Below are 25,078 nucleotides of genomic sequence, written 5' to 3' on the forward strand. Positions count from 1 at the left end.
TTCTACAGAAAGCCAATACTATATCTCACAGCAGTATAGCATCAACAGACAGGTCCAATCCAGTTTTTCCATTTTGTGTGCTGGGTTATACAGATCAGAATGACATAACAAAGCAGCTTAAATTTGGCATTTAAATGTTTTTATTTTCAGATGTTGCAGAATGGGCACATCCCACTTTTAATGATCTCAAAAGTCCATGTCATAAATCAGGCACCTAAATATGAGCATTTGGCATCTTTGTCTCAGTGTTTTTCATATAAACAATATTTGTCTATGTCTAATGGACCTTGATATTCAGCAATGATAGCTTCTTTCCAAGCAAAAAGCATACCTAAAAAAAATAAAAGCAAAAGAAAACTGAGAGAGAGCCAGCAGACAACACTTTAAATCAAAACTCGCCTGTGCAATTCTCAGGTCCAGCCTGAAGCTATGTAATTTGAAATATGAAGTACTTTCCAAGAGGATGAGATACTTTTACTGTAGCTAGTAAAGCAACTCTGGGTTGTCACAACAACTGTAAATAGACAAATAAAATAAATCAAACTGACAAAATGTACTGTGATAAGAAAGTTCTGCAGAAGTACAAGAACCATTCTGACTATTTCACTTCATTTCATTCAAACTGAATTATGCTCAATAAATAAAATACAACATGATGATAAAAAAAATCCCAGCTCTGTCTCCAGGCTACTTACAGCATAAGTGGATTAGATTCTACGCATAATGAACTAGTAAACAGCAGACCCATATAAAATGAGGAAAGAGAAGTTGATTTCAAACGCTGAAACAGTATGAAGTTGACAATTGCACAGAGTTATTAGCCAAACGCTAGGCAGTCAGCCAGAAGTCTTCAACAAAAATTGCCTTAAGCAAGAGCAGCAACCAAGGGGAGGAGTTAACAGGGAAAAAAAATAACAGGGGGAAAAATCCATTAAAAGCACTCATGGGATGATATTTGTCACCAGAAAGGCCAGAATGACAGATGATTAAGATCTTGTTGATGGAAAAAAGTGCAAAAAACAAAAGCAGATTTAATGTAAGAGGAAGTCAGTCAAACAATCAGTATATTACCAAATAAAAATCTAGAAAACTCCTCCATTAACAGCAAAGGGACAGCCATTTTATTCTGTTAGTCTGTTGTAATTCCCTTTAGAGTTCACTTGGATAATGAGTGATTAATGTCTGTGTGCCTAAAACTAAAACTGTGTCCTAATTGGGTTTGGCTGAGCTAATTGCCTCTGATCAATAAAACTGACACATAATACGCTTGTCCTTCAAGAATCTCAGTCTGGGTATCATTCCACTTCCCTCAAACCATGCTTCTGACATCCAGGGGAACAGAAATTGGTCACGTTCATAGAAAATTGGAAGGAACACAGAAGAACTTAAACAGAGGAGTAAGCACTGGGGAAATGTATATTTTATTTGACTAAAAGCCCCTTGTGCTTCATGACACGTCCCACCCACTCACAGCAGTTTGCAGCCTCTTCTCTGCCATCAGCATTTCTGTGCTTTCCTTACACCAGCACAGAGACTCCAGTAGAGCCTATTACTGCAGACTGGGAATACAGCAGTGGAAGCAGGGGTTCCTACCAGAACACCTCCAAAACACACAGGTTCTGCTAACGTTCTTTCCCACTCCAGCGTCCCTGTAAGCCTAAAGCCACACCAGCATTTTCTGGTACTGCAATGACACAGAAAACACAAGACTTTTCCCTCAAACCAACCAATTATGCTTTATAGCCATGGGGAACATCTAATCATACAATGCCTACTCTAGCAAAATTACTTACAAGTGCAATAAAAATAGCAGGCACAATGTAACTACTTAATACTACTCCAAATATCATTGTATGGCATTCATTCATGCTTGATACATCTTTTTAATTTCCTTGACATCCGGGTCAATGTTAGTTACACAAGCTATGCAGTCTACACAAGTATGTTTTCTTAAGCCAGTTGCTACCAAGTGCAGCCCCTCAGATCATTTCCACAGAAGTGCCACTGTGAGAGTCACTGGAAATGGCATTAACTAGTATTCTGCTAGGAGGGACGGGGACATGAGACTCTGGCATCTACTTTGGCTCATGAGGATTGTCTACATGGTCCTTAAAATACCAAGTGAAACATATTTTACTTGTAACATATCTCCCCACCTAGCTTAGCCAGGAGAAAGGAGCTTATGTAAACAACCCTAAGACTACTCAAATACCAGCTGGCCACTAAACACTTGAGCTTGGTCTCACTCAAACGAGTGGCGGTTTTTAAGGTGACTTTGTGAGATGAAATCAGCCATGAACTTAATATATAACTGGTAATATTTTGCTCATCTGTGGTACATGCTCTTGCAGAAAAAGAAATACTATCACATTTCTATTTTGCTTTTCTATGCACAGCCATGCCCTCTAGTGGAACTGGCTGGTTTGCTGAGTGTTTTTTCCTTTTCTCAAAATCAGCACACTCTGAACTACATTCAGTAGGAGTTATGATCCTCACTTTCCTTTTGGAAGCTGCTCTATTATTAAATTTAAGAACTTAGTTGTACAGAAGTTTCAAGACACTGAGAGAATCCAAATGATAAAGTTTCAAATAAAGTCCTCATTTTTGAGCCTTCCTATTAGCTGTTCTTTTGATATAAAAATAATCCTGCTTTGTGGTCTTTTACACAATGTCAAAGTCAAGTCAACTAATCTAGGAAGAGACAAAAGGAACTGAAGTAATTTGTGACCATGGCTGACCTGTTCCAATACTTTCATAGCAAAAGCACATAAAAATGACAGAAAACTTCAGTAACAGTTGAAATTACAGTTTCAGGCCCAACTCCCACTTGCAAGCCCGCTGGTGGAGAAAAACTTAGAGCTCAGAGTCTCATGTTGTAAAAATACTAAAGACTAGGAATAAAGTGAAAACAGAAAAGAAGATGAGGAGAAAGATAATGGGAGCCCATATTCTGCTTTCTAAATAGTTTTCAGTATCTGCCAGCTTCAGTGGTGACAGCAAAATTTTTATCAGCAATTCCATGACTCCATCTTCAGCTGTAACTGAAAATTAAGAAAACACAAATCCTCACACTGAATTAGGACAGTTACAGCATGTTGACATGGTCACTCCCATCACATCAAGACATGTTTTGCCACCTCATCCAGTCAGGTATAACTGTTGGCTGCCCTAGGAATCTGTCTGTCCCAAGATATGTGCTCTTCTTGTCCTCTCCCCAACAGCAATTAAGGTCCTGCAGAAGGAGGATCCTCATGCCTGCTTAGCTTCCTAACTGTGTTTAGCCACTGTTTCCCTCCAGCCCCAGTTTTTCCCTACAGTTCAGGAAGGCAGGAATTCATCACGTCTTTATTCACTAGATACAATGTAAGGAGAGCGGGAGGCGACCACCAAGGAATTTCACAATTATTTTTATCTATTGATACGATGTGCCTCCCCCCAATCTTTTTCTTAGAAACAGTGAAACTGTTTCAAGATATGATTTGATTAATATTATATATTATAATAGAATATATATAGATTATATAGAATATATATATACTATATATATATATATATATAATATATATATTATAATAGAATATATATAGAATTATAATTCGCTTTCATGCTGTCAAAATGTAGTCCATTAAAAAGTGAACATCTAAATCAGGTCTTTGAACCTATATTAGCCTGGAGATTAGGTCCCATACCTGTTCGTGTGTGAACTGAATTAAGAATATTTTTACTTGGTAAATAGAAATTATTCTTCCAGTTCTCTTTAGGATTGGGAATGATTACTGACCATTTCTTCTTCTGCTAGTTACAGGGGAAAAAAAATTAAAATCTCAGCCACACAAACAAAAAACCCCCTCTCTCACAACTTTCTCTATTGAGATAAAAAGTATTCTCTATTCATTTAACATAAAAACTTTGTGTCAGCTGCAGAGACTATTACATAGCTAAACCCCAAAAGTTAGTACAGATAAGAGCAGAAATTAACTCTTATTAGAAAGCTATGAAGGTTAATTTGGAAAAGGAAGCTCTTTGAAGCTGCTAGAAATGCTGATGAAGCCTCAGGATAAGTGAGACTATGACAGATAGTTCTTAGGATGTAATGCTTAAATTTAGCTTCCACTGATATAATGTAAACCTGCAGAAGTTTTGGGCATATAAAACTTTCTGATGGGTGCCAACCTTTCTTTTCAGCATGCAGTGAAATTCCTACAAGAAATGTTGAATCAGATCTTTAGACACTTTCATTAAAGTCTTTATCAATTACAATGGTAGTAGTAGATATTTACAATGAAAGTTTGTTTCAAGTATTTCTAACAATATTTAAGCTTTATATCAGTACAGATTCAGCTAACTAAACAAAATATGTATAAAATTGAAGAGCTATAATATCTACTAGTCGAGTTTTAATCATATTCTACAGATTATTAAAACAAAAAATTCTTAAATTTTCACCCAAACGATAATGTTTGTTAAACCATACTATCAGCAAGATTTAAGCAGAAGAGGACAAAAATTACTTCTACAAACCCGAGAGAGTCTGAAAGGGCTGAGAGTTTTGTTCACTAATTCTAGTTAGTTTGAGAATGTCATATTGGAGGTTATCAAGCTGACTGCACTCAAAAGAAGAGATCAAGACATAAATTGGATAGATACCTAAACAAACTACATTTCATGTCATATCAGTATAACGGGAAAGTATTTAAAATCATCTTTCACTGAAAAGCTTAACAGGCATGAGCCTGGTGTCTGCAGTATGACTCTTTCAGAACAGTCTTAATCTAGAAGTCAATCTAAATGGGGTCACTAAAGCCTAGGAAAAGGTGGAATTATAGAAAGGCATGACTAGACATGACTTTGTGCTGCAAAATCTATTACAGAAATGTAGCCTGATTTATGCCTCTAAGGGAGGCTGAGCTAGAAAAGAAATCTTCATTTGACACAAGGGTTATACAGTCAAATGCATTTCTGTGTTTTGCTCTAAAGATTTATTGCTACTGACTTTTATCACTGTTCTTTGATGGGCAAAGCACAGAATGCCTATGCATTTTTTGTACAGACCAGTATAGTCAGTTACAGTGAATTTGCAGAAGATACTACATGTGCTTTTGTCAGAGAAGCAGAAGAATAAACTAGGAAGTCCTAGCTCATATCCAGGTCAGAACTGATATCAAATAACCAGCCCCAAACTACTTAATTACTAAATGAGCAGAACAGGTAATTGATACTAAAAATTTATTCAGCATTAATTTTATCTCTAGAAAACTTGACCCAAAGCCCCTGGCAGAATTTTAGGTGGCACTGTGCTGATTAACACCTGAAGGATCTGTCTCAGAGCTGTTTGTTAAATTAATTGTAAGTGTACATAAATATTAATAAATTAGTATCAATATGTAACTTGTGTTCAAAATGAAGCCACGTAATTCTGCTTTAGTGATGGAAATGCTATAGCTCTGCACTTTCTGGACAAACTGGGGAATCTCCTGGTCAGACCAACTCATACAAGAAGCTTGGAAAGTGACTGCAAGTGGAAAAAAAAAAAAAGAAACCAGGCCTATTCACTCTAGAAACAAAAAAGAAGATAAAGCTAAACATGTGAGCTGATAAAGAGCTTACAGAATCTCCTTAATTTTAAATTCCTAAGAACTAGTTAAACAAAGTTTACACAGTGTTTTTATAATTCATCACAGCCCTAGAGCACGGGATGTGCTTTTAGAAGTTTCTTCCAGTCTTGTACTTCTAGAATTAGTGACTGTTAATACTATCTCAACACATTTCTTCTCCCAAATCCTACACAGACATGTGAAACAAAACTGTACAGCAGTTTATGAATAGTTTTTCTAACTGTAAAATAAGCAATGGAGTCTAAAAGTGCTTATTCACTGTGAATTAGCAGGGCCACCACTGACAAAAACCAGTCACAAGAAAATTGAAAATATGTAACACTGAAGAAATTAATATGATTTCTCAAAGGCAAGCTGAAAATTAAAGGTTAAAACCCCTCCCTTGTCTTCTGAGCACTTTAATTCCTGTAACATCATACATTACATAAGACCAGATTGCACAGCTTTTGTCAGCATTTGCAATGCATGTCGGTGAATACATGAGAAAACACTTCATTCAAGGCCTTCCCCTCCTTCTCTGAAGAATTAACTATCCAGGAAAGTAAGAAGTCTCTATTTTCTCTGTTGTTGTTAGGTCAAGCATGAGAAAAATACCTTCTAAATTTCATACTTTTTTAACAGAATTTTATATGCTGTCTGCTATGAAAGCTGTCTTTCTAACCTCAAGATAAGGCAAGCTGCATCCATTTCAATGTTTGGAATATCAACCCAACCATTTTTCTTTTAGCAGGCATTTAGCTTTTAATTTCAATTTATGCCACAGGGCAATACTTTTTTTTCAAAACGCCAAAGCAGAAACAATCTATAGGTCATATACACTTCTAAAAGCACACAAGCTGTCTTGGATTATGGTGTCAATTTCCCAGTTGAATCAAAGTACCTCCAACCACTCCTGAATATACTTCTGCAGTATCAAATGACACATCCAGCAGCAGCCCTCTGCATCATTCTCCTTGTAACAAATTATTTCAGTGCTCGGCTCTTCATATTTTTGGAACTTTCAACCAAAATTTAATTGGTTAGAAAATATTTTCACTTTGAAATCTCATCTTTTTCTAAAAGTTGTAGTCTCAATTAAAAGGAAGTTCCAAATCCACCTAAATCCTATGTCCATGTCACTCAAACATTAATTGGAAACACACAGGATATGAGACTGTCTTCCTGTTACTGTAATTGTAAATATAGCCATCCAGAAAGACTGGCAAATTGTTCTGAAAAGGTCTTGATTCCACTTAAACTGTCTAAAGATTTGCTGAATTACTCTTAACATTATTATTTGAGCAGACAGTACCTAGAAATCTAATTTGAACTTTTCACTGGATTATTTACTATCTGTAAGAACAGCCTTTTTTCTTTTAGCTCATTTTTTTGTAAGAAACACTAGTATCTATAAAACCATCTCCAAAGCAAATAGTGGAGGAACACATAGACAATTCAACTGCCTGCTTTGCAAGGACTTTGAAAGGTTATCATGTATCCCTTACTCCAAGACCCTGTCAACCCTAGGGACACCCAGTGGTTTTGCTTTCTGTACTTTTTAGATTTTATCACAGAACCCGACTCCCTGAGTTCACAGGATAGGTCAGGTTGGAATAGACCACAGTGGGTCACCTGGCCCAACCTCCCTGCTCAAACAGAGTCATCTCAGAGCACATGGCACAGGACTGCATCCAGATGGATCCGCAACCTCTCTGGGCAACCTGCTCCAGTGCTTGGTCAGCCACACAATCAAGTTCTTCCTCATATTCTGGTGGAACTTCCTGGGCATCAGTTTACACCTGCTGCCTCTTGTCCTGTTGCTTGGCACCGCCAAGAAGAGCGTGGTTACATCCTCTTGTCACCTTCCCTTCGGACACTTACAGACATTTATATGGTCCCCCATCAGTTGCCTCTTCTCGAGGGTGAACAGGCCCAGCTCCCTCAGTCTTTCCTCCTAAAAGAGATGTTCCAGTCCCTTGATCAACTTTGTATCGCTAAGGAGGTCACTCCTACGGTACCAACGCTGAAATCAAAATCCCTCTGGTGAGGGTCCCAACCTGCCAAGGTGCTTTCCTGTGATCTTTAAAATAACCTCTAAAAAACCCACAACTTCAGGGATTCGCACGCTGCTCAAGATCTGTCCTTGACACCGCCCGGGCTTTAAGCGCAGCTCCACCCTCGCACCGCGGAGGACGCAGAACGAGGGGCTCGGCTCCCCCAGGCAAACCTCCGCTCCCAGCCCCAGTGCCAGGACGCACCGGGAGCCGGGCGGGGCGGAAGGGACGAGGCGGGCCGAGGGGAGGCGGCACCGGGGGCAGGAGCTCAGCGGTGCCCCGCCCGCGCCCCGCCCTCCGGCGCTGGCTTTCGCAGCCGGGAAAGGCCGGGAAGATGCTGGAGACGCTGCGGGAGCGGCTGCTGAGCGTCCAGCAGGACCTCACCGCCGGGTGGGTATGGCCTGCGGCGCCTGGGGCTGGCGGGGCGGCAGGAGAGGCCCGCGTCCCGCGGCCCGGCCGCGGCAGGGGGGGAAAGCAGGTGACCGGGGCCGGGGAGGCGTGGACTGGCACAGGAGGGAGGAAGAGGAGGAGATTGCGCAGACGGGAGGCACTGCCGGGGCCGGTCGGTCCCACGGGGTGCCCTCCTGAGTGCGGGGGCAGGCTGGAGCACAGCTCCAGGTGCCGAATCCCGCCGTGTCCCGGCTGGGCTGGGCGGCTGACGGCGGGCTGGCCAGCCCTGCGGTGCTGCGGGCAGCGCTAGGGAGCAGGAGGAGGAGCCGCGGTGCCCGGGAAGCAGCTGCGGTCAGGGGAAGGGCAAAGAGAGGGACAGACAGACCGCTGTTGTGAGACAAGATGTGAATAGGGTCAGTTAACGCGCTTGAATTTTGTATCAAGTTACCGACCCTCAAGGTTTCATGGATGAACGTAATCCCTTAAAGAGCATTTCTGGGCGCCACTTGGCGTGTGGAGAAACTTGCTTTTTCTTGGAAGATGAGTTACTGTCACTTGAGGAAAAGAAGCGCAGATGGAACAGCCCCATGCTTGCACTAAAATGTAGGAAGATCTTCTTCCTACGTTATCTCTCAAGGTTTATGTGGGTAGGCCCCGTGTCGATGCTGTTTTAGTACAAGCAGGTGGCCCAAGTGAGTGTCACTGGAAGCCAGCGAGTGGCCGGAGGACAAGGTCATGCCTGTGCTGCAGGGCTGATGGCTCATGGTGAGCCATAGGAAAGTATCGTGTTGTAATCGATTACTTCTAAAATATCTGTAGTCTTCGGCAATGTTAGGGCTGCCTTATAATGCCCCTATGGTAAATACTTATATATAGTGAGGAATGTCTGTGTACCCCAGAAACTTAAAATAAGCAGTTTGTCATTAATTACTCGTGCTGATGTATGATGGTCAAGAGAAACTGATAGAAGAGGCTGCCAGTCAAACAGATAAATTGCTTACATGTTATCTGTCTTATCTTACCAAACAGCAACTGAATATTAAACTGTCTAAAAATTACACACAAAAGCATTGCTTTGTTTGCTTTTTTTGTCTGACTTTGTCATTTGCTTCTCAGAGGAGTTGATATCTCAGTACAGTGTAAGGCTCTTTTGAAAAGGATGTTTTTCACATGGTGAAAGAGAATAAGAGAAAGGTCATAACATAGCGTGCCAGATCTGATGGTTATCTAACTCTGTGGTTCCATATTTGTGTTTTCCATATTTACTGCAATGGAGTCAATATATTTCCATTTTGCTTTCTTCCTGGTGTTGCAATGTTTTGTTCTGACAACAGTCCCTGATTTCATAATGTCCATCTTTGTGTTTTGGCAGCTCCATTAATGTGCCCTTTTCCCAGTGTCCTGTCTTTAAGTGGTATTTTCATCTGTGGTGTGATCTCTTGGTTTTTTTAGTTGGTGGTTTTTTTTGTTGGATTTTTTTTGGTTTTTTTTTTGTTGTTTTGTTTTTTTTTTTGTTTGTTTGTTTTTTAGTTTTGGGGTGGTTTTTTTTGTTTTTTGGGGGTTTTTTTGCCATTGGGAGCCTGTATCTCAGAACCACAGCAGCAGAGGCTGTGGATGGCTTTTTTTTTTTTTTTTCCTTTAGTATCCCCATGTTGCTAGAATACAAGTTGACCTGGTTTGCCCCCTCTTGCTTCCTAGACCGTTCAACCTAATTTCTCGGTGTTCTGGATTACTCTGTCCTGCACCCCATCAAAGTGGTAAAAGAAGTCATTTTGCGATGCTGAGACTTTAGCTTAAAATTGTATAGTTCTCAAAACCCAAAGAAAGTATTTTTGGTGTCAAATTGTGGCCAACTTGTTAACTACACATAGATGCTTGCTAAGTAGAACAAGTTGAATTTCATAAAATTGTGAGGGGGAAGGTTTTCCAGGGCTTCTAAGAAAATAATACCACTTCCCAAGGAGTATGGGAACATGTATGTATTGCTGAAAAAAGATGAAATCTGGGTTGTGTGGTTTAAAAAGACCAGTTTAGAGTTATTAGCCATTTCTGTGGCCTCTTCCTTGTGTCTGCTAATTCTGTGTGTCCTGTGAGCGACGTAAACTAAATTTTGACCCATTCACCTGTTAGCAAGCCTTTGCAGGAAGAGGAAAAACAACCAGAATGGATGCAGAAGAGTGGAGAAGGGCAAATTTCACAGCTTCTCTTAGCAGTGGGTTCTTCCTCAGTGTGCTGTGGTTGTTGCTACTTGGTTTGGCTGTTCCAAACAGATCTCTGAGAGGGAGTGGAGACCTGCCTTAGCATGTCTTTTCTCAAAATATCAGCCACCTGGTGTGCTGTAAAGCTTTGGTGTTTCTTTGAGCTCCTGGAAAACAGTGATCAAGACTGGGTGAGTGATTTGACTACCCCTCAAAACAGCCTGAATATCTGTCTCTGTATTAGGTTGTTTCTCAGTCCCTGGGTCACTCAGGATTACAGATCTCTCTGTCACGTCTGGAGGATATATTTGGCTCTTGTAGTTCATTTCCATCTTGCTTATGTCTGTGCCATTTATTTCTTACTGTCCTGGGCAATAAAACTTTTTTTGTGGCCACAAAGGGCTTGTCTGATGCCCTTCTGCAAAAAATCTCAAGATTTAGCAGCAGTGTCAGTGGAAATAAATTCATATGATGGCATGCACAAAACTAAGGGAAATTTGATTTATTTGTGAAACAAGCTGAAACAAAATTAACTGTAATAGACTGGATGTGCATTATGTGCTCAAACAAATTGTTCTCTGTTTTTGGTGTTGTAAATGTCTCATGGATTTGTGTTTTGATTTGTAGGTTGAAGACTTTGGGTGACAAATCAAGAGATGCAAAGAAAAGTAGGCAAAGGTACTTCTGAATGTCTTAATATATAGTGTTAATATAAGATATTCTTGTTAAGGAAAAATTTGAAGTGGCTCATATATATGAGCCAATTGCAAGAACATTTGCATATGATTTTACAAAATACTATTTTGACAACAGAAGCTTAACGAAAGCAAGTACTTTGCTTAATACAGCCTTCATTGATAGGCCTAAATAATTTCTAATGGCTGTCAATCAGTTTATAAATTACTATTTAAATTAAATGAATATGCAGTGTTATTGTAGTACCTCATAGAAGACTCAGGTTGCAGTACACTGAAATGTAATTGTTTACAATCTCTGTGAATCTCATGTCTTAAAATTGTAACTCGGGATTTTTTAATGTAAAAACATAAATAGGAGCCTTTTTACTGTGGAAAATATGTGTGTAATGAAATACTTCAGTTTTCTGTTCCAAGAAGTTTTGAGAATTATGCTGATTTGGTTTTCTTTCTTTCATTGTTTCTTGGGGATATTTATTAGTCCTTTGCATTTTAGTTCTTTGCTTATTCTTTCAACCTATGTGAGCTACAGGGAAAGACTTGGTGTCTGTAAATGACATCTGTGAGACTTACTTCTTAAAATCAGTTCAGATATGCTTTAGTGTAAAGCATGTTCTTGTTAAAGCATACTGTGTAGACACTAATTAGTATAAAAACAAGCCAAGTGCTTAAAATAAAGCATCTGAAATAAATTGTCCTAAGTTCAGAGTCCTGATGTTTTAGATAATTTTTTTTTTTTTTTAATAGAGGACCTGTTGTATGGACAAGGCATGGAGGCTAAACTAAGTATGGGTGAAGGTGTGAATAAAAGTATTTTAGGCAACTGCCTTCTCTGTGTGTTTCCAGTCCACAGTATTTTGGTTCTTCTGGAGTACTGTAATAAATATCCATTGCTTTTTGAGAAAAGCACTGGGTGAACAAATTGAATCATCAGAAACAGGGGAATGCTGGGGTGGCTTCTGCTTTGCTAATAAAGTTCAGGCACAAACACAGCTTAGCTTGGTTGTAAGGATGGCTGAGGGCACATGGATAGGAGCCAAGGAGAGGCACTAAGGGTGGTGTTGCAATGGGAGTTTGTCACTGACCCTCTGACCAGGGGGAGAATGATGTTTTCTCCAAACAGCTTGAGGAGTCCTCTGTATCATTAAACCCCTATTCTTCTGGGAGCCTTTAGCTTCCAGCTCCTGAAAGGACAGCCCATTAGTATGCAGTCAAGAAGTTCCCTGCGAAGGTGTCAAGGATAACTTCTTGATGCCTCTTCATAACTTCTTTGGCCTAGTGGAATAGCCTTGGGAAATCCAGAGCTCTCCTGGAACTGACATTTACAAGAGATGTCAAGGACAAGAAGAGTGGCTAGCCCTGCACTGGTGATAAAAGGCTGGAAGAAAACATGGGATTGATGATGAATGGGGTAAATTACAGCAAATGTAGAGATTGTTGTTATTTAATGCCTTTGTGGCTTCAATGCCTTGTGCTTAGTGAAAAGGGTCAAGGATACTGACCAGTAGTGACTGAAGATACTCAATCCATAAAAACTCCTAGGTCTGTATGTGCCAAGAGGTACCTCATGAAAATCAAGAAGTACAAATTCCATGTTTCCCTGGGAAGAAAGTATCCCCTGCAACAATACAGACTGGGGTTGGCAGACTATCTGGGAAGTAACTTTGCTAAAAAGACCCTGGAGTTCTTGGCAGACAGCAGGCAGAATGTGGACCTGGGACATGCCTTGTAGCAGGGAAGGCCAACAGCTAATGGGGCGGCAAACAATACCCAGACAGTAGGATTGAGGAAAGTCATTGTCCCCTGCATTCAGCACACCTTAGATCACTAACTATCCTGTCCGGTTTGGTCCTGAGTTTGAGAAAAGTGTTAATATTCTGGAGCGTTTTAGTGGAGGGCTGCCAAAATGGTTGGGGCAGGAACTTTGTGTATGGGGAAAGGCTGAGATGGGCAGTTGTTCCGCCTGGAGAATAGGTGACTTCTGGGAGACCTAGCAGCAGCCTGTCATTACACATGAAGTGGTGATTGAGGAAACTGGTGGGTGGTGGGAACTCAAAAGGTGATAGGCCTAAGTTGAAACAAGAGATGATCAGACAGGAAAAGCTGAGAAAAGCTTCCTGAGAAAGCTGCTTTTAAACAGCTTTTAACAGGGGGATTGGAATAGAAACTTCCTGAGGTCCCTTTTCGCCTCACCGATACTGTCACTTTTCCCTTGCCTTAAGGACAAGAAGATTAAATTTATGGTAGTTTGTTTGTTTTCTCATTCAAATTGCTTAGATGATAATGCAGAACATTCTATTTGGGTAATCTTCCAAGAGACAATTTTTGGATAATATCAAGATTTTCACATCCTTAGAAGTACTGTATTGTTAATTTCTATAACTTAAGTTGTCTTTATACTTCAAACTGTTATTAATGGAAGTGTATTCATCAAATAGGAGATCATTAGAGCATTAAACTGGCAAAGGTTCCTTAGCTTAGTATTTATTTTTAGTGTAGAGTATATTAAGTGGAATATCTGTATTGAGAGACATGAACTTGTGTAGTAGTCTTTTTTCAGAATGGTTCTGTGCCCTTTTTTAGATTAAAGTTATGTTCATTTTATATCTTTGTTAACTGTACTTAGAAATTACTCAACAAAACTTGTTTTTAATGGACATGGTTGAAAAGGGGTAAGAATAGGATATCATAAAACAACAAGGGATAAAAGTAATCCTATCTTTGGAATATTCTTGTAAGATACACCATGTAATGCATTTTAAACCAAAATTGGCAAAATGTTTGTGAAAATAGAATCAGGAGGAAACAATTCTGTGCTCAGCATATCTGTCAGATGTATGTGCACACATTTTTTTATGACCTTTTTTTTTTTCTTTAACAATTTTGTACATTTGCAATTTGTTTTATAGAACTGTTCAGTGTTTGCCAGAGTTTTCTGCTGGACTGGAATTACTAAGCAGGTATGACCTTCCTTTTCTTTATTAGTGTTTGCTTCCTATATTAGATTTAAAAATCTAATTTCTTAAGATAGAAATTAGATAATAAAATCTAAGTTGCTAATAGGCTTTTGGTTGTTCTGCAGTTAGTAGTGTGGGAGTGTTACCAAATGATAAATGTGTTTAAAGCTTGCCCAATTCTGAAGTACTGTCATATTAATGAAACTGAAGTTCTGGAGGAAAAGCTGCATTTCAAAGATGACTCTAGTCCATATCCTAATGCAGAGGGGTGAAGCACTGAGCCCCTGCACTGAGCCACAGTCTGTGATTCATAACTTAAGCATATTTGATATAATTTCCTTCTGTCTTTTTTTTTTTTTATTGGAAGTGGTTTATGTATGATTACAATCTTGTGGGGTTTTTTTCATTTTCTTAATTGAGTCCCAAGTGACGTTCAAGGCAGTGAGTTGTCTTTTAAGTATTGTTGGGTCCACTTAGCTTTTAATGTCAGTTAGTAGGTTAAAAAACATTAATCACTTTTTCTTTAGAAGACACTATTTCTCATTGGTCTTGGCAGACCAGTAAGTACTGGAAAGAATTACACAGCTTTTAAAGTTGTAATTTCTGGTAGCACCTGTAAATATGATCACAGTGACATCCATGATTTCTGTTGTAAGGAGAGTGCAGTAAGAATAGTAATTTGTCTTCTCTTCAGATATGAAGATGCTTGGGCTGCCCTTCATAAAGGAGCCAAAGATTGTGCAAAAGCTGGAGAGGTAAGAAAAAATAGCAATGCCATACATGAAATATTTTAAAATGTGTAAATAATTTTAAACTAAAATTTTTAGTACCTGCCTACAGAGTTAACCTTGGCCCTCAGGAAAACTCCAGGTAAACATCCACACAGCTTTGTTCACTCTCACAGTAATGTAAACAACAATGTAATACAAATGTGAAATAACAAATAATGTGATGCAATGTAAACAGTTGCAAAGATGATGTTGTGTATTATTGCTGCAGATCTTTAAAAGCAGTGGGGATGTCTGAGAAAGTACAGAATGTGTTTGGGGTTGAGGCACCTTAGTGGTTTGTATCAGGGCAGGGCTGTGGCACTGCTGCCCACTCATAGTGCACAAGAGACAGCAAGATTGACTTGGCCAGTAGAAAATATTTGGGAAGTATTTGTGCTTTCCCCTGATTTCATTCACGATTCCTGCCCTGGAAGCAAAGTGACAAGTTGTGTGGTTTATTTGTGGAATGAAGGGAAAGGAAACTTCCAGTGAGTGTTGCTGATGCCTTACTCAGGCCAGACTTTTAGTTTGAAGCCACGGGTAAGGGGCAGACAGTGTAATCTGGGTGGCCATGATGCAGAAAAGGACTGAGCTGTGAGGTTCTCTGTCCTGGCTGAACCCTTTGCTTTGGCTGAGTGCATCCTTCCTGGCTTTTCTCTTCACTTAGGGACTTCTCTATATCTTTTAGAATGGATGAATAACTCACTGTGTATTTACAGTAAGAAAAATGGTCTCTTATGGTTTTTTTTTCTCTTGCCTAATGGTATGGCCCTGCTTTTCCCTGCAGTCTAGTGAAAACCTTCAGGCACTGGAGATGGAGTTCTCCTTGCCAGTTTGGCATGTTTTACTGCTCATAATGTTCTTTTTTTCCTAGAAAATCTCATAAATGATGTGGTCACAATTTTATTATACGTGTTATAGTTTGCTTTAAAAATTGTAATTTTGAAAACAATTTGAGGTTTCATAAATATTAAACTAATGTAACCTAATCTCACATGTTATGGCTGCTTGGGAAAATAAGAATTAACAACTTCCAAAAAGACTTAAATTTTCCATTAAATTCAGATATTTACTTTACACACAACTCAGTGTGTATGTATTGCTTGCAGAGTTTTGTTTGTTATATTTTTATAAAAGGGGAAAATAAAAACTCTGTAAGCACAGAAGATTGATGATACTGCAGAAGACCTAAAGGTCCACTTGTCCAGTATTATATTTCTGCTTGTGCTGTCTTATTTATAAATGTTGAATAAAGTGAAAATTTCAGGCTTTAATTGCAGCTTAGAGTCTTACCATGTTAAATGGTAGATGTTAACTACCAGTTCCATGTACAAAATTGTCCTTTTAGATGACTGTCATTTCAGCTGCATTCATTTATCTCAGGACTGAAATGTTTATGGTGTTTGTCCCCATCTCATGGTGGTTCTGATTTTTTTTTGTTTGCTTTACTGTTTCACAGATATAAATACCATATCCCAGTCTCAGAAATAGACCTGGCTTTATTTAAGTAAGACTGTTAGGTCTTTTGAAGTGTTCTATTTCTCACTGGGCTTTGCAGTAAGTTTTCAAAACTAGTCTGGTGAAACAGGATGTTTTCTTAACAGGGGTAGGTAGCTGGAGGAATTTGCAAAAGATAGAAGTTGTTCTTTTGAAATAATTGCTCTAAAGTGGGTAGAATTGTAAATTTGAGAGCTCCTTTGCCCATTGCTCAGGCTCAGTTTCTGCCTATAAAGACTATAGAAATTGAGGGATTCAGAATGGCAGATACAGCCACAGGTTGTAGTTGTGTGCAAGAGGAAGAATGGGTAATGGAATTAAGAGCAGGGAAACAATAATGGAATCATCTCAATTATATATAATGGAAACATTTGTTACCCAAGATCTCTTGATCCTGGTGTTTTTCATAGAAAATATAAGTGAAACTTGGAAGCAGGGTATCCTTATTATATAATAAAAGTTAAGAAGAATGGAACAACAAGAATTGAAGTAATGTAGAAATGTGTTCATAAACACTTGGCACTACTGCAGTTTATCACAAAAGCAGAAGAGCAGTAATGTTATAAAGGCAACTTTTTTAAAAATGTCATTCCTTTTACTTTATCTTCTAGACTACTTTGCATGTCCAGAATTTTCATTTTTATTGTTAAGATGAAATTGGTATGACTGGCAAAATTAAACTATTGATATAAATATGCCCAAAATTGCAGCACTGTGATGTTGTTATTGTGCACCAATGCAACATGGCTGCCAAAATTTCAGGTACATCTTGCTTACAGTTAATAACATCCATAAAATACTTCCTGCATTAATTAGTACATTGAGAACTAGCTTTTTGCCATATTTTTGTTCAGTGCATTTTGATGTAAATATTCCATACTATGGGGTTTTTTTTTGAGCATGTTGTATATTTACTTGAGGAGTGCACAAGTGGCAGTGATGTAGGGTTGCTGTGTTGCCTTATGCTTCCAAATCTATTAATTATAAAAATTAGTCAAGATGCTTACGAACAGGTACGTAAGGTAGCAATTGAAAGACCTCTTTGTTGCAGCTGGTCGATAGTGAAGTTGTGATGCTTTCTGCACACTGGGAGAAGAAGAGGAGCAGTCTGGTGGAACTGCAGGATCAGCTTCAGCAAATACCTGGTTTCTTAGCAGATCTGGAATGCCTCACAGCAAGCCTAGGTAAGTTCTGATAGACATAACAAGAATTTAGATCAGTACAGAGGATTAGACTGAAGTTCAGCTGTTGTGAATGTTGTGATTATAAAATTTAATTTTGCCTTCTGTAGGAAAACTGTAGTTCTTAAACTGTTTTTTTAAAAAAGATTGACCAGTAGCAGTGGTTGCTCTCCCAGCAGTTGAAATTTTGTATATGTTGTTATTTGAAAAAAAAAAATTGACAAATGTTATTTTTGAAGTCTTATTACATTGTTAAGATTTTTGATAGTATGAACACTCATGTATATAGCTGCTTCTTTTGGAGTCTGTGTAATTTTACATAATAATGTTTAAACTTACTATTTGGGGTGGGATGGAGGGAAATTTACGTGTCATGGGACACTTTCAAGGCAGAAACTTTTGATTTTGAATAATTGTTGCTTCCAAAGGTCACTTCCGTAGTTTGAATTAATGTACAGGGTTAAGATATTCTGAAGTAACACCCAGCTTTTCTATAGGTGAATATTAATGCTGCCTATTAAGATTAGCAAACAACTCATGTTTGTTAGGTGGGTTGCAATTTTTAAAACTTTACCAAAGATTAACCTGTTCATTTTATTTAAAAGATGAATGCTTTGGTGGACTAATTTTGGAACCTCTCATACAAAGCTATTGATCCACTGTTGAAAATTAAATTAAGAGAAAATGTTGGAGACTCTTAGTCTCTGAAAATCTCTGCTATTGCTGAGCCTTGAAATGGGCAGGTAGCATTTGACAAGCAGCAACCCTGTCTGTCCACAGTACGTCTCCTGATGCTTCCATGAAAATTTATATGGTGTGTATGAAATTAAAGCTTTGAAAAACTGCTGTCTGCAAATGGATTTTAGGCAGCTGAGTTCCCCAGGGACTGTGCCTGCACTTTTCTTACAGCAGCTGGGAAGTATGTAGAAATTCCTCATGTGATGCAGCTCTGTGTTTTTGTGGGGTGGGCTGGATTTGTGTGCTGACACGATATGAAGAAAAGGAGGGTTCTTTTCTGTGTACAGGGGCTAATTTCTCATTCTGCTATGGTCAGTGGACATGCATGCACAAATCAGTTTTTGTTCCTAGGTAGGCTGATAATAACTTTGCTATTTACTCCTGAACCAGGGAATGTAGTCTACTTTTTATTATTATTTTCTTATACCATCTTGTTTAATAAGGCTTTATCATCTGTGCTAACCATTTAATATTGGCTGTTTGAAAAAAAAATTCTAAGGAAATAAAAGTTCAAGTAGTGATTTATTAAAATACTGGGTTTAATATTACTGTGCAGTCCACTGGTAGCCCAAAGATAAACAATATCGTAGAAAGCTAGTGGAATTGCCTTTATAGTTCATAATGCTGCAAATGCTGTAAATCCTGATGAAATGGGGCTACTTTCTGATTCCTAATACAGTTTTATGAAGTAGAATTAATCTCTGTAGAATTTCTTGGATAGGTATGTCTCTAGATAATTTGTTGATATTGCAAATGCAGGATTTTAGAAAGCATTCAAAAGCCTGTTCAGGGAAGCTTATGAATTTTGAGGTGTACTGCTAAGGTTCTGAGATTTGAACCAAACCTTGTAGCTTTACCTTTTGTGTCAGATTTTAAATAATTTATCTTAAGTTTCTTATTAGTTCCTCCTAGCATGTCATGTTTTAAAATTGTTTAGGGTTTTATTTTTCCTTCTAATAATTTTTATGGAGTCTATTTGAAGAGATAGATATAATTTGTACCAAATTCAACATCTAACCTTGTGAAGGTGATTTAACAGAAGTTTACTGCAATACTCTTCTCATTGTTTTTAGTTTTTATAGCTGTTAACTATTTGCTTCATATAAATATAAACTGTATTCAATTTTCCAAGAGATGGCTGTAAATTTTCAATATGAGTGTAATACTCTATTAAAAAAAAAAAAAAGTGAAAATAGAATCACAAAGTGCTGGGTTATGCTCTCAAGATGTAATTTGGCTAACCTTCATCCTTTCAACAAAATAGTTGTTTCTTATGACATGCTATGTTTCTAATAAATCTATTAATCCTTTCATTTTGAAAGTAGGTAGGGGCTCTGGCTGCTTTTGGTGAAAGAAATTTCCGATAATGGAAATGAACCTTTTTTGTGACCTACTTAAAATTGGTATGACTCATGTACAGATTCTTCAGCTTTTGCTATGTATTACAAGACACGTTTTCATTAGCAATTCTATAAAGTTCTTTGGCTTAGGTATTCGCATTATCAGTCATCCCTCACTTGAAGTGGAAAGTCTGTCTTCATTTGATAAATTTATTGTATTATGCAATGTCTTGTAGCTGCTGCTGAGAACTTTGAGGAAAAAATTACTCTCATGTAAAAGTGAAAAGGACAGTTACTGCCCTTTCAAGGTGCAGAATTGGAGTCATCACTTAAGCCAGGTCTTAGTTGAGATGTTGTAGAAAATATCTTCTTGCTGATATCTGGCATACTTAGTATGAAATATGTTTTCATGTTTGAGCAGAGGCATTTTGCTCAAACATCAGTTTTGATTTCAGCAAATCAATACACACAAACTTTGATCCAAATCCAGTTTTTCTCCCTTCCTTTTTTTTTTTTTCTTTTAGAGATCAACTTGATACTGGTTTCAGAAAGACTGATCTTGTACATAGGTGACAGATCCAACATAGGTTGAAAATGTTTTACTGGTGGGACTGGGAAGAAAATAAGGCTGGGCATGCAGTCACAGGGATAAAAGCCTTTGCTTCTTAGCCTTAGGGTTTTTTTTTGTGGTTTTTGTTTGTTTGTTTTCTTTTTGAAGTGAGGGCTAGATGGGTGTGAAAATTCATTGGGGAAACAGAACCTTTTGCACTGCTTAGAAGCATCCTTGTTTGTATCTTGAGTAAAAGGTCAGTCTTTTTTATTTCCGATTATGTATCAAGTATGAAATTTGCCATTCTCTAGCTTTGCAGAATTTGTCTAATTTTTTCAGAATTTTATCTTTTACTGAGAAAATCAGAGAAAATGTTGAGAAGATCTATGTAAAACCAGAGAATTTGAAAAATATTGCGTAAAGACAGCTATATTCAACAGGGAATTTTTCTCTGTAGGGTCCAGGGCACAACACTTCAGCAGAGGGGGTTGTATTAGGTAGGGATATGTATGTATAAAAGGCATAGTTTGGTGCTGTAAACTTGGAAGTGTTTGAGGATGGAATACACAAAGAAAAGGATCCTAGTGTGCTTGCTATGTAGTTTCAGCAAGAAGCTGCTTTAACTTCATGTAAGTGGTATAATACTAGCTGGGGTTTTTTTTTTTTGTTGCAGCTGAATTGAGCTCTCTCTGTTCATATATGCCTTTCACTGCTCATTTTAACCTTTTAGTAATCTCTGCCCTTGTGCGGCCTAGAGGTGGAAGGAGTATCTTTGATATAAATGCTTCCATCCTTTCTGCTTTTTGCCTTTTAGTCAGAAAATAAATGAGCTTTGTAGAAATGTCTTTAATACTACTGCATGGTTTCTGTTGTTTGAATGGCTGGGACAGTGCAGGAAAGCTACATCTCAAGTTAGTGGAAACCCATTTTCTGACATACAGCTGTGATTTAGCTATTTTAACAAATTTTGTACTCATACAGAACTACAGATAATATAGGTTTCAGTTAGAAAAATTATGTGGCAAATTTAAGTTAGGTAAGCACTTTAGAAAGAAATTGTTTTCTGGATGAAAAAATCTGTGGTTGTTGAGTTCTAGGTAAATACTTTAATACCTGATAGCTGGTAAACTATGGAAAACAGTGTACACTGATGGAAGATAATGCAATGTAATGTCACCTGACCAAACTTTAAACATACTTCAAAATAATTAAAACTAAGAATTAAGGTTTGTGGTAATGTAAGAAATACAGCCCAAACTGCTATAATTGGAGTGATGTGTCCCAAAGAAGAAGGCTTTTATTTTCAGTTATCTAATAAAATTCCTACCCAATAGTAGAAATATTGATATACATAAAAATTCTTAATCTAAAGGTGAATATATTTTTTTAAAATCTGAAAAAAATTGAGAGGAGATGGGGTTTTTACAACCTAAGTTTCAAATTGATTAAATCTGTAGTTTTGTTTGGCACTGACTTTGGATGCACAGTGCATATATTCACTTTTGGGTAAGAGAGATGTCAATTCTCAGCTGTAGTTGGTGCAACAGAGCTTGTCTTCAACTTTTTTTTTGTGCAAAGCAATTTTTCTTTCACTTCAGAAAGGAAAGCAACTTCTGAAACCTCTGTTGCAGTAAAGCAGGGTTGTTGCCTCCTGGAGAGATCTCTAGTGTTCATTCCTGTTATTCAGGAACATAGTGTTTTCTGCAATTCCCACTAGGGGCTGCTCAAATGCAAGTGCTAGAAATCAGTTGTTCTCTAAAGTTCATTTTTCTTTATCCTCTTTATTTTCCTGTCCTTTGTTGTTGTCTTTTAATATTATTTCAACAGTAAATACAGCAAAGCAGGTGGTGGGCGTTTTTAAGTGGAAAACCAGTGGTTGATAGGTACCTTAGTAAATTATTTTCAGTCCTGCTGTGTTTGAGAATTTTGCAGATTAATAAGGGAGCAATTATTCTGAAAAGCAAGTTAGCACAATACAGGTATTTGGATTTTAATGCACTCAGAGAATTCCATTTCTTAAAGAGAATGGGCCAACCAATCATAATTGTAATCATACATCTGAATTTTGTGAGAGAAAATTGAGTATGTGGTAAACTATGAATGCTCTACATCACAATATGTAGAACTGAAAACATTTTTTCCCCTCAAACTTGTTTCTGCATTAATTGTCAACTGCCTTTCTTTATGGGTTTTTTTGTTTGTTTTTTTTTTGCCAATCTCTCCCTGTTCTGCTCAGTGATCTGTATCCAGAAAAATAATTTAGAGAAATTTTTACTGATTAGATGATTGATGTTTCCCTTTCCTGTTGGGGATCTCCTTTGTTAGGGACTAAAAAATGGTGAAGTGAAGCCAAAAAATGAATATCCATACTAGGAAATTTGTTTATGAAGTCTTAATTTTTGCTTTTTTAGGGGAACCACAAGGATGGCTATTTATAATGAAGCAATGGCTTAGGAAGTTGAAATTATTTATTGTCCAAGACAGGCTTCAAGTAGAATGGCCAGGCCAGAATGGAGGATTTGACTGATGCCTTCAGCTTACTGTTTCCTTTTTTTGAGCGTCTGAACTACATTAATTCTGGCTGCTATTTGTAAAAATGTGAATTATTCTGCAATTTGCCTTCCCTCTGGTATAGGAGAAGGCCTGGCAAAAAGATGAATAATATTCCTGTAGTTCACACAGTTTCATCCCAGAGTGACCAGCTGGTTAGGATTTGGTAAACTAGTGAAATCCAGAGGAGAGACATGAAATTTAGCATTAAATCACTGTCAAGGAAAGTGATCCTTTGATACAAGGTTCACATGGGATAATTCAGATGAGAAGGGACCTCAGGAATTGTCTAGTCCAAATTTCTACTCAAAGCAATGTGAGCTATGAGATGAGATCAGTTTTCTCAGGACATGTCATAGACAAGATCTATTTGAAGTTGAGATTGAGCAATTATGTTTAAAGACAAGATTAAGAGATGCATATGTAAAATAGGTATATTTAATTGTAAAATTTACATGTGTATGTAAAATAGGTAAATCTCTATGTTTAGCTATCAGTAAAGGGTCTGTCTTCAGAGACGTAAATGTAAGTTCCTTTATATTGCCATGGCATCATGTGAAAGTTAAAATTCTCCCCATATGCTTTATTTTTGCTTCATTTGAATAAATGAGGATTTGACCTGCCTTTGGCCAGCACAATTCTTTGGATTAGTACTGTGTAGTAAGTGCTAAACTGGCAGTTTGCTCAAGAAGGAAAAAGTATGAGTCCTGAATGCTTCTCTTCCTCAAATACAGGCCAGGAGCCTGTGTCACCATGGTGCTGGGACAAAGAGAATGGTTCAGCACCTTGCTGCAAGGGAACCTCAGAGAGATCTCCCTTTAACGTGCCTCTGCTGCCACTCTTGACTGTGGGATTTGGGCTGAGATTTGTTTATCTTTTGGAGCCATTTATATGTGTGTAATTATCACCATGTTAATTATTTACCTTTACAAAATCCTGTTTCTGTTCAGGTGAGTTGTCTGTCTATTGATGCAATTTGATATTCATACAAGTCTTTCTTACAGCCCAGCTAGAGGCGAACTTTGAGGAAATGGAGAATCATCTGTTGTGTCTTGAGGAACTATGTGAGCAGTGTGAATTGGAAAGATACAAATGTATGCAGACATTAGAGCTGGAAAACTACAAGAAAACAAAAAGGTAAATAAAACACTTGTTCTAAATATAAATTAGCATACAATATAAGCATTTTGTAATTAACCCCTCCCCAATATATAATATAATCCCTTTTATTTTCCTCTTTTAAAGAAACAATAGTCTTTGACAGGACGTTGCAAATTTTTAGTAGGTTCATTGAATGTCTTAGTAATGAACAAAGAGTACATGTGTTTGGAAAATTATCATAACATTGTTGTTAAGATTAAGTCATGTTTATTGTTCTCCACAAAGAATTGGAATAAGGGCTTTGTTAATAAGCAGAGATAAACTGCTGTTTCTTTTAATCCCTTGCCCTGGTTTATGGATTCCTTTTGTTTGTTTGTTTGTTTTCCCCAAGTAACTGTCACATTAGGGACTGAATTCTCCTCTATTTTCCTTTCAGTTCTATCAGTATCCAATCCCATAAGTACCTTTTACTCTGTATGAAAGGTATTAATCTCCTGCCATTCTCTTACTTGTAAAAGCAGGGCATTGATTCTTGGAATCAGACTTAACTTACAGCAATATGTATGAAAATTCACAACTTTGAACTTATGAGCTTCAGGTTTACCTAAAAGAAAAAGTAACAAGAGAAAATATTAAGCCCTTAAATAACTGAAACTTTTGACTTGATTTTTGTTACCACCAGTGCCAAAAACGACCTAATAAAAGGAGATAAGAAAAGCAGTATTACATTCATTATATAAATTAGGAATTGAGGAGTTGAATTGAAGCAGTTTGTCAAAAACAGTGTCTGACAGCCTGTTAGGGAGGGGTGGGTGGATGTGATGTTGGCTGACATGGGGATAACCAGGTTACTTGATCTGTCCAGGCAGGAGTCCTGCTGTTAGCCAGGGGAAGCACTCTGGCATCCTCCTTGCCTCTTTGATTGTGGAAGCAAGTTTGATACTTGTAGTAAGATCAGAACAAGCGGTTCTTTCACAGTTCTGATGAGGATATGGTGAACAAGGGTAAGACTGAGCCACACAGCACTGGCTACATTTTCCTCAGCTTATCTGCGTTCATCCTCCTTATCTATTTGTATGGTTTTTTAAAATCCCAGTCTCTTCCCAGAAGACCTATTCACCCCTGATTACTTTTTCCCTACTGGTTTGCAGTTATTATGTAGGGAATCCTAGACTTCAATGGTGTTATAGATCCAGAAGGAGTGCTGATATTGCAGGTTCTACCTCCCAAAAATTTTCCAATACCTTAAAGATCCCCCTTCGGTTTTCTGTGAAATTTGGCTGTTTCTTACCTAGCTCCCCTTTAAAAGCTTGTGAAATCCAATCATCCCTCATGGTCCTATCTGTGGCTTTTGTCAGTATCTTATTATGTTATCTGTCACATCTGGCAATTTCTCATGTCATGCCCCTTTAGTTTTTCACATCCTGTTCAGTTGTCTTAACCTCAGGCCAGGGCCTCAGCAA

The 25,078-nt window shown here is 37.9% G+C and overlaps 1 protein-coding gene and 1 long non-coding RNA gene across 5 annotated transcripts in view; one reads left to right on the forward strand and one right to left on the reverse strand.

Annotated features, from left to right (window-relative positions):
• LOC115493772 (uncharacterized) overlaps positions 1–7,833 on the reverse strand; it is an 83,862-nt gene extending 76,029 nt beyond the window's left edge. The window contains exon 1 of the long non-coding RNA XR_012053916.1: positions 7,476–7,833. This is a non-coding gene — a long non-coding RNA (uncharacterized lncRNA). The remainder of the gene's footprint in view (positions 1–7,475) is intronic.
• Positions 7,834–7,906: 73 nt separating this feature from the next.
• Positions 7,907–25,078, forward strand: part of DTNBP1 (dystrobrevin binding protein 1) — a 62,475-nt gene continuing 45,303 nt past the window's right edge. Inside the window, exons 1-6 of one of the 4 annotated variants that reach the window (XM_072924166.1) lie at positions 7,907–8,038; positions 10,864–10,914; positions 13,841–13,891; positions 14,583–14,643; positions 17,192–17,339; positions 23,519–23,651. In XM_072924166.1, the coding sequence (XP_072780267.1) occupies positions 7,983–8,038; positions 10,864–10,914; positions 13,841–13,891; positions 14,583–14,643; positions 17,192–17,339; positions 23,519–23,651 (500 nt within the window). In that variant the 5' untranslated portion in view covers positions 7,907–7,982. The remainder of the gene's footprint in view (positions 8,039–10,863; positions 10,915–13,840; positions 13,892–14,582; positions 14,644–17,191; positions 17,340–23,518; positions 23,652–25,078) is intronic. The other 3 variants (XM_030265538.4, XM_072924167.1, XM_072924168.1) reach the window with 3 other exon arrangements.

The sequence above is a fragment of the Taeniopygia guttata genome, chromosome 2 (genome assembly GCF_048771995.1).
Source record: "Taeniopygia guttata chromosome 2, bTaeGut7.mat, whole genome shotgun sequence".
In the NCBI taxonomy this organism is placed as follows: Eukaryota; Metazoa; Chordata; class Aves; order Passeriformes; family Estrildidae; genus Taeniopygia; species Taeniopygia guttata.